This window comes from Sturnus vulgaris, chromosome 2 (genome assembly GCF_052056855.1).
Source record: "Sturnus vulgaris isolate bStuVul1 chromosome 2, bStuVul1.hap1, whole genome shotgun sequence".
In the NCBI taxonomy this organism is placed as follows: Eukaryota; Metazoa; Chordata; class Aves; order Passeriformes; family Sturnidae; genus Sturnus; species Sturnus vulgaris.
The window spans coordinates 4261940-4275934 of NC_142244.1; the positions used below are offsets into that span (position 1 = coordinate 4261940).

Genomic DNA, 13995 nt, shown 5'->3' on the forward strand with positions numbered 1-13995 from the left:
GGCGTCTTATTCTTGTTACCCTTAGAGCCATCAGCAGTGGCCCTCATGCAGCTGACTATAGCAGTATGCCAATCCTTCTGAAAACTTGCTGAGTTTATTTTTCAGCCTCACCAACAACTGACTTTAAAGCCAGCATTAGTAGAGCTGTTGTATGGCAGCCTTATTTAGGCATAAGATAGTTCCAGACTTGATTTAGCCTTCCACTCCCTTCTGGTTGTGAGATAGAGTAGCGCTGGCAGGAGTAGTAAAAGGATTAATTATTGAAGTGGCTTGGATTTCAAGTGCAGTTCTCCTTTCAAGCTACTTGGAGACACATAAGCTGTTGACTTCCCAAAATTAATCATAACAGGGGCCTTCAGTTGAAAGATTCCAGCACTCTGCATCATGCTGGCTAGTGCTGCTCTGCATTTATTTTTAAGGTCATTAGAATGTGATGCAGTTCACTGCTGTCAGGTTGCCCTTTTGAGAGCATGGGGACTTAAAACCGTGAGGTGAGAGATGGTTAAAAAAATGGATCAAAGAATCATAAACTGGTTTGTGTGGGAAAGAATCATCCAGTTCCAAACCCCTGCCATGGGCAGGGACACCTCCCACTAGACCAGTTTGTTCCAAGCCACATCCAACCTGGCCTTCAACACTTCCAGGAATGGGGCAGCCACAGCTTCTCTGGGCAACCTGTGCCAGCGCCTCACCACCCTCACAGGGGAGAATTTCTTCTGCATATCAATCCTAAATTTTCCCTATTTCAATTTGAAGGCATTCCCGTTTGTCTTGTCACTATGGTCCCTGATGCAGAGTCCCTTTCCAACTTCCCTGTAGCCCATTTAGATACTGGAAGGTGCTGTGAGGTCTCCACATAACCTTCTCCAAGCTGAACAGTCCCAACTTTCTCTGCTCCTCTCCATAGGGCAAGTGCTCAGTCCCCTTATCAACTTGGTGACCCTCCTCTGAACTTGCTCTAGCAGTTCTCTGTCTTTCTCATGTTTGGGGCACCACATCTGTACACAGTGCTCCAAGTGGGGTCTCAGGAGAGGGGCTACTGTATGCAGGAGACCTGCTGCCAACACTTAATTATTTCAACACTCATTCGACTATTTGCACTCAAGTACTGACCAAGGAGTGCAAATAAGAGCACAAAGAGCTACAATAATAATGGATCAAGAGCTCCATGCAGCAGGCTCATGGTCAGCCTCCCTGCACATTGAGTCTCTTGTGCCCACAACAGGAATTGTTATATGATCTCCCCCTTTAACTCAGACCCTGAGAAGTTCTGCCTCCTTCCTCACCAGGAGAGTGTCAGGCAGCCAGCCAAGGTCAGCCCATCACACCCACTGTGTCATTCATCCCCTACACATTCACAGACTGGGGATGACCATGTCAGGGTGGCTCCAAATGAAGTCAGTCAACATTTTAACAGTGAGTACATTTATTGAAGTGTCTGAAGTTCTGCACTCCATTGGACACTGTTCATAATTTAAAGGCAAGAGCAAAACATTGTGACAGGCTCCAACTGGGATATTAAAAAACTCACAAAGTCATGTCACTTAAGAAATACAGTTAAATTCTTCAATCATTTTGGTCTTCATCCCAGTCTTTCTTTCCTGATGGAGGTTTTGGGCCACCAGCTGGTTTTGCCATAATGATCTTGAAGAGAATAGAGAAGCAGAAAAAACTAATGTCACAATCAGGCTTGTACCGTTCTACAGCCACGTGATGCTGACTGCTAGCATTCACTACATTCATGCAGTTTCCTTACACTGAACCCAAGCCAGTGAATATCCATCTAATTGAGATATTAACAACTTTTTTACTTGAGAACGGTAGAGGGTGAGCCCTGATACAGTAAAAAAAGGTATTGTACCTCATTTTTGCATGCAAAGTCAGACTTCAGTTAGTCTATAGAAAGTGAGTGCTTAAATAGGCCAACAGCAGAGTAGTTTACAGGGTGCACACTACAGAAAGGATTATCAAAGCTATTGCTCTCAATTATTGTCTCTAAATACCACACTTTAAAACCATGAAGTCCATCAGTCCTACCATGTTAAAGCTCATTATCTGCACTGGCTACATGGACAAGTAAGGTAAATCTGAACCTGTACTTATCATCCCTTCCAGGAAAACTTGGATTTAGGAGTAGAATCCATTTGCAAAGGGCACAAATATGGGATGTAGCAATCAGCACACAGCAGAAGACAGCAGTGTTATGTGTTCTCAAGGAGCATACAATCTGCCATGTGCTTGTCAATGAACTCATGCATGCACTCACACAGATACCTCTCTGCTAGAGAAACAGAGCTTACTGCACACTAGTTTTCAGGCTCATCTTTCCAGTCATCCTTATCCCAATGTCCTTGTTGCTTAGGGGCTTTTGGACCGCCTGCTGTTTTTGCCATAATAATCTACAGAAATTTTACATGCAAATTCATTTTTGCTGAAGTTTCACACAATAATAAAAGATTTTCATCATCAAGACTGTAACCTCTAATTTTCCTAAAAATTGGATTTTCATGTAAAAAAATATGATAGAAGGTTTCTTCCATTAAAGCTTGTTCCTACAGAAATTAGGGTAACTCTCTGCATACAAGTATCAACTGTCTTCAAAATATCAACAAAACCTTTAAAAAAAAAATTCCCAAACCCAACAATTATTAATAGTACTGCTACAGAAGCATCCACATTCCAGATTACAAGCTGTTGAACAAATAATTTCCTGGCTTCCAGAAATAAATAAACCACATTCTCAAGTGGCATTATGTTTACACCTTGCATTTCCAGGGATTCCACCTATTTGCAGGAGGGTTCTGCCAGGTTTTAATTCAGCACCCAAACGACACATAAGCTTACCTGATCAACCCTTAGGACAGTTACTGCTGCATTTGTAGCTAGCTTGATACCCCAGAATTTTCCAAGATATGTGTCTAACACACCAGCTTCCAACATATCCTTTACTGCAGCAGCTTCAGCCTGTCAGAGGGGGAAAAAACATTATGCAAAACTTTCTCAGGCTTTCACCTAGTTTTTTCCTAATCTCATCTTCTCCCTTCAGAAAACCTTCATTCCTGATCCATATCAGGAAGACAAAGTCAGTAATTACTGAAGACCTAGTCCCTGTCACATTAGTTCAGTATTCCCCCCTCCATCTCTGACTATTATACTACACTGAACTGAACTGCTTGTTGACAAAAAGAACATTTACAAACCTCAGTTACAGAAAGTTATTATTCTAGACTGTGCAACACAGAGTCTCCAACAATTTAAAATAACCTATAAATACTTCATACTGATAGAAGTACTCTTAAGTATAACCCTGCACTGCAGGGCAACGAGTAACATGAGAGACTATTTACCTCAATATCAAATCCAACGTTTTTCTTCCCTTCCTGATGCACAGCATAAAGTTTGGAGATGACCTCATTAGCCTTTACTCCAGAGTTCTCTGCTAGTGCTCGAGGAATGGCTTCAAATGCCTCAGCAAACTTCTTGATGGCATATTGGTCAAGTCCAGGACAAGTCTAAAATGATGTTGAAAACCATGTCAGCGTTTCAAAAACTTAAGATAGGGAGGCATTTCCCCCCACACTTGTTATTACACATATATATATTGATATGAAATAATATTGGTATTTTTTGTGAGATGTGTGATGATGAAAAGCCAAGAAGCCTGTTTGCTGTACCTCTCCATAAGATGTGATCTGCTTGGCTAATTCAATCTCTGTTGCACCACCTCCAGGAACAAGACGTTTATCCTGTGGAAAGACCACATAAAAACACAATGTTTTGCTTAAAGCATCCATTACTTATTTTTTTAGGATTTGTCTAGTCTATCAAGAACGCAACAGAACTTTATTCCACACAGACTCATTAGGAATCCACTTCAGAACAAACATGCATTGTAAGGGAAATCTACCAGAATTTACTTTCATTCCTCTGTCTTTGAAGAAGAACAGCTTCTTTTATAAAAACCGTAATAATGCTGCAGTGGGTTTTGTGTCTGGGATTTTTTGTCTTTTTTTTTTTTTAAACTTCTAAATTTTTTAAAATTCATGGCTAACTGTAAAAGTGTTCCTAGATTTTCTCATATTTTCTATTATTTTGGTGGGAAATATCATACAGGAAACCAATCTACTGTATGCTAAGTTTAATATGTCAACAGGTATTACAAGGTGTTGGGAGTTTTTGTTTTGTTTTCTTTCATTTTAAATTAAGCATTTTGTACATCCTTTGGCAAACCAGAATTTACTTATTAACTCTGGTCTCTTAACCCACAAACTAATCATCATAAATCTTAGAACAACTCCTGGAGACAATCATAAATGCACAGCATTTCTGTACTCAAAATCAATGTCCACATCTCGGAAGATGTAGAAGAGGCTAAGATTCTAACAGTTCTAACAATTTTTGCATGTGTTTTCCAAGTAAATACAGGAACGTTTCCTTTTGTATAAAAAAAAAAAGAAAAATGAAATAGTAATATTTAAGACTACATAAACTGCTCACAAAAAAAATCCTCTGTAAAACCGAGTTCTTCCATCCATAAAAACCTACCTGTATTATATGGAAGAAGCATGAATTATCACCAATGAACTAGAAATTGAGTCTGCAACCAATCAGTTTCTCCTGATCCCAAGTGACAAAGCTATCTAGCTTTTCTTCTGTGCCTGGTTTCCAAGGAACATCATAAAACATTTAGGGAGTAAGTCAAGGAAGAGCTGACTGTCTTTAAAAAGTGGTAAAGGTAATCCACCTTCAGGAACTCACCCATTACTGGAAAATTGAGAGCAGTCCATGTTGAGAATCACCTTTTATGTACCCTATGTTCACAAGAACAGCAGTCATCTCTACAGAGCCCTCCACACCCCAGTACTACACAGCCATCTCTCCAGCTCCAGAAGGCACCTAAGCAGATTAATATCTACAGCCTTTGTAGCAAATGAGCACAGAGCAGGCTCAAGCCTTGCCTCAAACTGATCCACCTCTAACTTTTGGTAACTCAAGTGTTTTCATTACTTACCCTTGTGAGTACTTTGAAAGTATTGACACCATCATCCACAGCTCTCTCTATGTCATCCATCAGATTGTCTGTAGATCCACGAATGAGGATAGTAGAAATGGCACCATCCTCCTTTTCTGTTCAGAGACATGCATTACTTAATTCCTTAATCTTATATCCAAAACACAGACAAACACACTTTAGAACAGCAGTGTCAGCAGTTCTACAGAACATACATACCATGCTTAAACACCACAACCTGTGTATCCCCAACCTCTGATAAATACACACTATTGCAGTGACCCATTTCTTCAAGAGTAGGAGGAGTCTAGAAGGAAGAACATGAGTTAAGAACTGAACCTGCTCATCAGTTCTCACCCTCCTGCACTTTATTTGGGAAGCACATACCAGTCTGGGTAGGGCTGTTGCACCAACAGTTTTGCACAGTCTTCTCAGGTCCCACTTGGAGTTCAACCTTTAAAAACAAGTTTCCATAACAAAGTTAACACATACAAGAGTATTCTCTTAACTTGGCAAGTACATTTCATAAATCTGGTAGTCCAAATGTTTTCATGCACTCCTACTAACTTACCTGACTAACATAAGGTTGTACTTGTTGGCATAATGAAGAGCCATATCTGCCACTTTGCCACCTGTTACTACTACGTTTGCACCACTATCAGCAATAGCTTTGACTTGCAAATCCATTAGATTTTCTTCTCCTTTACTGAAATTCATCAGTTCTTCAGCATTCTTTATTAGGACGGTGCCCTAGTACAACACATACACTGTTAAAATTTAGCATTAAACCACATGCCTATAAGTTTCTGACAAACCATTTTGTCTCCCAACCTATCTATAAACCTCAAGTCATCCAATTTTGTAATACTGACACCCTCCCCAGGCAACAGGGTAAAACAAGAGGGGAAAAAAATGGAAATCACCAGGCAATTCCAGACAACCTTGAGGTTCAGAAATTCAAGCTGTAGTTTGCTTCAAATAACTCAACAAAACCAACACCATTTCCCCTATCATAAAAACCCTGTGAAGCAATCAAGGTTCAGAACTTTTCTATTAACTTTTTTAAACTAAAAAAAATCAATATTCATCAAAATATCTCAATCACCAAGTGTTGAGAATATTTATAGCTAAGTCTAAAAATAAGAGCACATATGCATAAATAGAGATGTAACTTATTTTGAGCTTTAACATACCTTAGTTTCAGTTATCATACCATCAAAAGGGCAGGAATACACGGCTATTTTTGCATCTTTGACAGAAGTAACATCTCCTTCAGTTTCTTTTTTAAAAACCATGCCATGCAGTACTGAGGAAGCAGAAATACCAGCACCCTGAAAGGAAATAAATGGACTTTTTACAAGGGCAACTAGTGATGGGACAAGGGAGAATGGTTTCCCACTGAAAGGAAGTTTAGATTAAGTTAAATAAAAATTCTTCCCTGTGAGGGTGGTGAGGCCCTGGCTGCCCAGAGAAACTGCAGCTGCCCCATCCCTGGAAGTGTTCAAGGCCAGGTTGGACAGAGCTTGGAGCAACCTGGTCTAGTGGAAGGTCCCTGCCCATGGAAGGGGGCTGGAACTGGGTGATGTTTAAGACACATTCCAACTCAACCCAAACTGTTCTTTGACTCTGTGAATGGGGGAACATCACATTACTGACCATTTATTGTCAAAAATAACACTGCATTACTCTGCCTGAAAAGCAGACCTTACAATCATTTGGACTGATTGATCCACATCCCAAGTATAAGACTTTAGCTTATTCAGCAACAACAAACATTGTCTAACAGGTTCCCATTTTACATTACTGTCAATATTAATGATTTTTGTTTCTGAATGCTGCTACTGGGCACTAAACAAGAGAAGTAAAGACTAATTTAGAAAATTTAGTACACATGCTACAACAAAATTAAAAAAGATTCTCTGGAAGGTCAAAGATTAACCCTCATTACTCTGTTTACCTTAATAATTGCAGTAAAGTCAGCTATTTCACACTTACCACAATTTTGCACACTCTGATATTATCAACGTTGAAATGACCAGAATCAGGAAGAATAGACACTGGCAAAAAAAAAAAAAAAAGAATGAATATGTCTTGTCTAATGAATAAAGTAAAACAATGACACCATAAATGCCTGGAATTTTTCTGAACTACGAAATTTCAGTGGTTTGAGATATCTGCCTAAATTCAAGACAATTATAACCTGCTAATAGCTGACATAAAGAGAAACAGAAATTTTGTTTTTACAAAGGAATAATCAGAAACATTTATTCAGGCTGCTCAATTAATTAAGTTCAAATATGCACTCATACAGGTAGAGTCAAGAGATAAGTCTGACCCAGAATATTTAGAGAAATCACTGGAACTAAAAATGAAGGTTTAATCCCAGAAATCTATAAAGGGAGAACAACTCAACAGAATTACAGTCTTACTTCCATTGCTCTGTGGCTGCAACTAATAACAGCTTACGTGAAGCACAATACATCCTCCTAATGATATAAAAATAGGGAGAAATATGGATTTCTGCACTAAAAGGACTTGAAAACTATTTCTAGAAATGCCTAGTAGGAAAGACAAACCTTTTCAGAGCTACAATGCCAATACAGAGTTCAACATGAGAAGATTACCCTCATGTCAGAACTGAAGTGTTCCATCCAATCCAACCTGCTAAACTAACCATGCTTTCTATCCTACATGAAGATATAAGGACCACAAGCAAACCCACTCAGCTTTTTAGTTGTGTGCCCACACCTATTCCTGCCCACTTACCACAGGCCTGAGCAATAAGCTTTGCCAAGAACCGTTCATTGCCATATTGTTTGCTCATGACTGACGTGTGCAACAAAGATGCCACTTCTTCAACATCCCGAAGGTTCTTTGCAGAACAGCACACCAAGTCCGGAAGGATTTCTAGGGCTTTCTTGCAAGCCTTTTCATAGCCTTCAATCACCTGTGCAGCAAACAGTAAATAATCACTACAACACTTCATACTGCTTTTATCTGCTTTTCAAATAGTCATAAAACATTAACAGATGCAAAAGTTTACCAGGGAAGCAAGCAATCACAAGCAATAGAACACATGGTTCCCCTTCAAACATCTTTATCTAAAAATTAGGTGAGAACAAATCAGATGATTCACAGTATTATGACCCAAGCTGTGTGAACTGCAATGTGAATATAACTTGCCTCTGAGACAGATAGCCCCATCCTCAGAAGGTCTTCTGCTAACTCCAGAAGAACTCCAGCAAAAACAAGGACAAAGTTTGTTCCATCTCCAACTTCTTGTTCTTGCATGTGTGAAGCCATCACAAGCATTTTTGCAGCAGGATGCTGGACCTTTAAAAGAAGTTACACACCTTGGTGATTAACACCTCACCTAAGATTGCAGCTTCAGGCTTTCCTACACATCTTTCTAAGCTCTCTTATTTCAAATTGTACCCAGAAATACTAAGAATGCACAAAATTGGAAAAGAAAGTAGCACAGACAATCTTAACTGCCTAACTTCCCTAGTAAGAAAAAGCACAAACATATTAAAAAAAAAATCAGAGAACTGAACATTGCTGCTACAACATGCATTAGATATCCTTGACACTGGTTCTGAGCTACTTTTACAGGATGCAGTGGCTTCATAACTGAGTTCTGCAACAGAAAGAGTCTGGAGTTTAGATCTTCAAATTGAATTCACGTGTAACATACAAAGTACATGTATAAACAACAGTTTCATTTTAAGGGCAAGGGGTGTGGGCGGGTTTTGCTTCGAGACTGTACTGCTTCACTTTTCTTTCAAATAAATGCAATAAACCACTGTATTCTGAATATTTATACCTGACATTTTATACCTGAAAGTAACATGCAAAATTTATCAGATTTGGTCACTAGTATACAGATCATATTTTTTAAAAACAGAACTGAGATTTCCATAGTTATTCTACTCATCTTGAACACCAACACAATGCATTCAGTAACGCAATACTTACATTATTTCTATCACTAAGTATAAAATTCAGTAAAATATTATTCATTTTGTGTCACAAATATCAATTTGAAGTCAGAGGAAGAATTAGGAGAGGACAGCCTTTTCATGCCTTTATAGTATTTACAGAAAGATGCTGCTACAGCCTCAGATTCTTAAATTCAACTGATGGATTCTAAGCAGCCAGGAGAGCATGGCAAGCAATAACACTGGGAGATGAACTCAACAGCTATGATATGCAGACTTTTCCAAAGCACTACATTTCTAGACATATCCTCTTTTAAACCTATTGGTTTTGGGGGAAGTAGGGAATTATTAAGCATCTCCTACAATTATTCAAGCTGCTTCACAAAAGAATTACATTCTTCATTGTAGACCTCAAATTCAGTGAAAAAAGTAAATTATTTCCAAAGTGACATATGTAAATCATCTGGCAGAGTGACATTTCATTACTGACAATCAGAACCATGACAGCCCATGAACAGAAACACTGGCTCACAGCTGACATCATCTGAAGCAAGAAAACTTACCTCTAGCTCTCTCAGGATAGTAGCAGCATCATTTGTAACAAAAAGCTTTTCCAGATGATTGATAACCATTTTATTCATTCCTAAATGGGGGGAAAAAATTATAAAAAATCATTCATTATGCAAACAATATTTTGTACACAGTTTCGTAACTTTCAGGTGTATCTTGCACATTAAAATGGTAGCTCTGTTTATAATTTAAGAACTTTTAAACATTTTTGTGAAATAACACTTGAAGCGTGAGACATTAGGGAAAAATCAGTAATTTCTCAGTAAGCAGTTTTCTGTTCAGAAATCCCAGCACATTATTTAATTAAATGATACAGGAGAATCTTTTGTTTCCATATATCTGACTGAACAAGATTATGTTCAATATGACTACCTACCATGTTATCACGTTTCCTTAAATTTTTATGCTTTTTCGTATATTTTATACCATGTTTCAAAGAGAACACAGGAACTGCTACAAAACTGAGCAAAACTCAAGAGTTGTCAAAACAAAATCTGATTTCTACAGTCACAAAGGAAGAGTCACATATTCGCAGTTTTAGAGCAAGTCCAATGTGTTTCCCCCAAAAGCAAACAGCTGCTTCTTTGTCGAGGTATGTTTAGCCTCCAAACATAGCATTTGTCTCAAAAATGCAGCAATAATTTTAGGATTTATTTACCATTTGGTCCATACGCTGTACGGGTGGTTTGAGCAAGTTCTTTGCATGCCTGGATGTTTCTATAGACAGCTTCTTCGAGTCCTGAATAATGCTAAAGAGAAAAATGACTGATCAGAATTAGGCTAACAAAAAAAAGTGATGAACTAGTAATTTCTCATCAAAACAGCATCGATCTACTGAGTCCCTCAAAGTTTTTTATTAATATACATTTGGTATTTCACTTACAGTTTAAACAGACACAAAACCTTGCCCAAAGACAGTGATAATTACTGTGTACACCTTCTCAACTAGGCAGCTCAGCAGGCACAAAAAGCTTCTAAACAGAAAATCTGAACAGTGAATTGACTTGCAATACAGTTGGCATCCCCTCAGTCTTCCAAGCAAGTCTTGTGACATGCCAAAGAGAAACAAAAAACAACCAAGACCCAGTTGGAGAGGGGCAAGGGTTTCTGTACCTGCTTCTTTACTCGCACCTTTGCATGCTACAAAAATCATTTAACCCAGTTCTATGTTCAAAACGTGCAGTTTGAAAATTAGGAAGCACAATGATTAAGTAAAATAACTGTGCTTGAGAAGGTGATCAGCCTGGCTTCAGTTTGGAAACCTTAAGACAAGATGGGATCCCCAGAAAGGACCTTAAGAAATAAAAAGCAGGATAAAAAGTACTGTGCAGCCCATAAGAGAAAGGAGAAAAACAGTAATAATATTTACTCTCTAAATACAAACCAAACATCTTAGATTGCCAGCTGCCTCCTTGTTTTGCAGAAAACAATTCTTGCTGTTCTGGCCTTGAATTTTCTAACAATGCAGCCACTCTGCTTCCCTGTTCTGCCCCTGCCCTGAACGTATGCCATTATTTGGCTCCAAGGAAGATTCTAAAAAGAAACACGAAGGTCTTTCAGTGCTGCTACCTCCCTCCACTCTTCCTGCTATTAAGTAGCAGCAAACAGAAATTCTTCCTATTTTCCCTTTCTTGGAGAGAGGGACTTTGGACAAGAGCCTGGAGATAGGAAAAGGGGGAATGGCTTCACATTGAAAGAGAGTAGGTTTGGATTAAGTTTTAGGAAGAAATTCTTCCCTGTGAGGGTGGTGAGGTTCTGGTACAAATTTCCCAGAAAAACTGTGGAAGCACAACCCTGGAAGTGTCCAAGACCAGGCTGGATGGGGCTTGGAGTTAAATGACCTTTAAGGTCCCTTCCAATCCAAACTCTTCTGTTGATTCTATGAATAAAATGAAAAAAGCTATACCTGCTTGCTTTCTGTCCACTTTTCAAAGAAAGCTTCTCCTTTATTAAGACACAGTCCTTCAACTCTACCAAAATCTTTATTATGTTAACATTAAATACAATGAAACCGGATTTATTGGCAGGGAAATATATAGAGAACATTACATTGTTCTGTATCACTAACAAAGGTATCAGAAAAAGTCAAGCAGAATGACCCGGGCACTTCTGAACAGCTTCAACACCAGGGCTTGGCTGAACGCTGCTGTCCAGCCCTTGTGAGAGCCCTCGGAACAGCGCGGGCACGAGTCGGGCCCTGGCGCATCCCCGGGATGAAGCGGCAGGGCCGGACCCGGGGGATGAGAATGGAAGGGCGGGGAGCCGGATCGCGGCCCCGCAGAGGTTTCTGGAAGGCCGCGTGAGCCGGGCACCGCCCCGCAGGGCCGGGCGGGCTCCGATCCCCGCGGCGCTGAGGCCGCGGAGGGGCCCTGGCCCGGGAGCCGGGAGTGCGCGAATCCCCGGGGCCCCCGCCCCGCGGGACACGTGGTGCCGCCGGGCCCTGCCGCCCCGCCGGGGCTTTTCCCGCACCGCCACCCCGAGACTCCTCCCGCACCCAGCCATCCGTTCATCCGCGCATCCATCCAAAGGCGGTCTCACCTTCGCCCCCTCCTTGAGCATCTGGGCGAAGCCCGGGGCCTTGGGGACGTGCAGCGCCATCTCCGCTCCGCTCCGTGCCGGGGCTACCGCGGGAGCGCGCGGGGCAGGGCGGGAGCGCGGGGCCGCGCAGGCGCGGGGCGGGCGGGCCGGAGCCGCGCCGGGCCGGGCCGGGCCGGACCGCCCCCCGGGCCGGGATCGCCCCACTTGGGCCTGGCCGGGCTAGTGGGTTGGTTCCCTCAGAGCCTTGCTTTCCTTGTCCAGCTCGGGAGACCGTCCCTCAGGCTCTCCACGGTACGCTTTGCGATGGAACGTCCGGGAGCCAGGAACAGTGCGGAGCTTTCATGGCCGCCGATGATAAACGCTGGTCATAAAGCTGAGCAGACTCCAGTCAAGCGTATGGCTTAGTACATAGCTGTGTAAATGGAAGCACAGTGCACAGATAGGAAAACTAAGCATCATGGAACCACGGAGTTATTTGGGTCTGAGGGGAATGACGGGTTTGTCTTCACAAACAAAGCTGTGGGTCTGCTGGCAGGTAAAACTAGCACTGAGAGATAAAACAAACAATGGGAAGGATTCCACTGATTGATAAATAGAAAAAAGATACTTGCCTTTACAAACAAACTATAGGTTTGCCGATTAAATGGAATTGGATATTGAAAGATGAAAGAAACAATGGAGAAAAACCATGAATTCCGTAAGAATTAAAAACTAAAAGGGAGGGTTATACCTTAGAGGGGAATCTTAGGTATCAGATGTTTTGGGAAGTCTGTACCTCTCAAGTACCTCAGCCAATGGGGAAAGAGAGAGGGAAATGCAGCAGTAAATTAGGATAAAAGGGAGCCCCATGGCCTCTCCCTTTATTCGAATAAAGTAAAAGGACTCCTCTGTCTCCTTTTTGGACATAAACCTCTGGTGTTTGTGGATTAATTTTCCTGACAGGTCGAAAGGGAGCTTAAAGCTCATCCAGTTTCAAATGTTGCCATAGGCAGGGACACCTTGCACTAGACTGGATTGTCCCAAGCCCCATCCAACCTGGCCTTGAACATTTCCAGGGATGGGGCAGCCACAACTGCTCTGGACAACCTGTGCCAGAGTCTCACCACCCTCACAGGGAAGAATTTTTTCCTAATATCCAATCTAAACCTACTTGCTTTCAGTTTGAAGCCATTTCCCCTTGTCCTGTTGTTGTCCACAAAAATCAGATTCGTTACCTGGTGTGCGACATGGCAATAATTAAACGCTTAAGAGAGTCATTGACAATTTATTTCAGAGCTGCACAAGCCTGGGTGCTCAGTGGTCTTTCACAAATAATGCATGCCAACTATGAAAACTTTTTACTATTAATACATTTTAGCAGATAAAGGAGTTAGTGTTCACTGGCTGCAAGTTACATAGTTCTCTTATTAATATTCTATCTGCCATTTTTTAATGATTCTTGCTCCTCATACCAATTGGTCTTTTGAGTCAGTGGATTTTTTGAATTGGTGCTCTGTGAGTCAGTGGTAATGATCTCCCCCTGCCAGATTTACCCTTCACCCAGTTCGAGCTGATTTCAGCACAATTGCTGAATTGGCTTTATTAGTTTTTTTCTGCCAGATATCCTTGTGGCCCATAAATTCTGCATTCTTTGTGTCCTCTATCAGTGGGTATCCTTCTTCTCTTTGTTTTCCTTCCCCTACATCTGAGCTCATTAAAGTGTGTGAAGCCCTAAACCTTAGCAAGACAATTCTACCAACAAGTAATTTGCTTTTCTGACACCTGGACATCACTTACAACTTTCTTGTTAGCTGCTATCTGTTTCAGTGATTAAATCTCCCTTCTTGTTGATTTGGCTTGAAAGTATTCAAAGACCAAACATTAAGGAATATCATTTCTTATGAGAATTTTATATATTCCACGTTTCACAAAACTGTCACTGCATGTCCTTGTAAACAG

The 13995-nt window shown here is 40.9% G+C and overlaps 1 protein-coding gene across 2 annotated transcripts; it reads right to left on the reverse strand.

Annotated features, from left to right (window-relative positions):
• Positions 1-1408: 1408 nt before the first annotated feature.
• CCT8 (chaperonin containing TCP1 subunit 8) lies at positions 1409-12144 on the reverse strand. Of its 2 annotated transcripts, XM_014882090.2 has the most exons (16): positions 12058-12144; positions 10178-10268; positions 9513-9592; positions 8195-8344; positions 7778-7958; positions 7007-7068; positions 6205-6342; positions 5583-5761; positions 5399-5465; positions 5231-5318; positions 5012-5127; positions 3675-3746; positions 3348-3512; positions 2845-2964; positions 2301-2399; positions 1409-1644 (listed from the first exon to the last, which is right to left on the reverse strand). In XM_014882090.2, the coding sequence occupies exons 1-15, from the start codon at positions 12115-12117 to the stop codon at positions 2307-2309; spliced, it is 1662 nt and encodes a 553-aa protein (XP_014737576.1). In that variant the 5' UTR covers positions 12118-12144; the 3' UTR covers positions 1409-1644; positions 2301-2306. The 2 variants fall into 2 exon arrangements, with proteins under 2 accessions (XP_014737576.1, XP_014737578.1); XM_014882092.2 differs by lacking the exon at positions 2301-2399.
• Positions 12145-13995: the final 1851 nt, after the last annotated feature.

Coding starts and splice junctions, on each gene's coding strand:
- CCT8 (XM_014882090.2), bottom strand. CDS start 12,117: ATGGCGCTGCACGTCCCCAAGGCCCCGGGCTTCGCCCAGATGCTCAAG. Junction 10,269..12,057: donor TGCTCAAGGAGGGGGCGAAG/GTGAGACCGCCT, acceptor TTTTCTCTTTAG/CATTATTCAGGACTCGAAGA. Junction 3,747..5,011: donor CTTTCAAAGTACTCACAAGG/GTAAGTAATGAA, acceptor GTCTTTCCACAG/GATAAACGTCTTGTTCCTGG.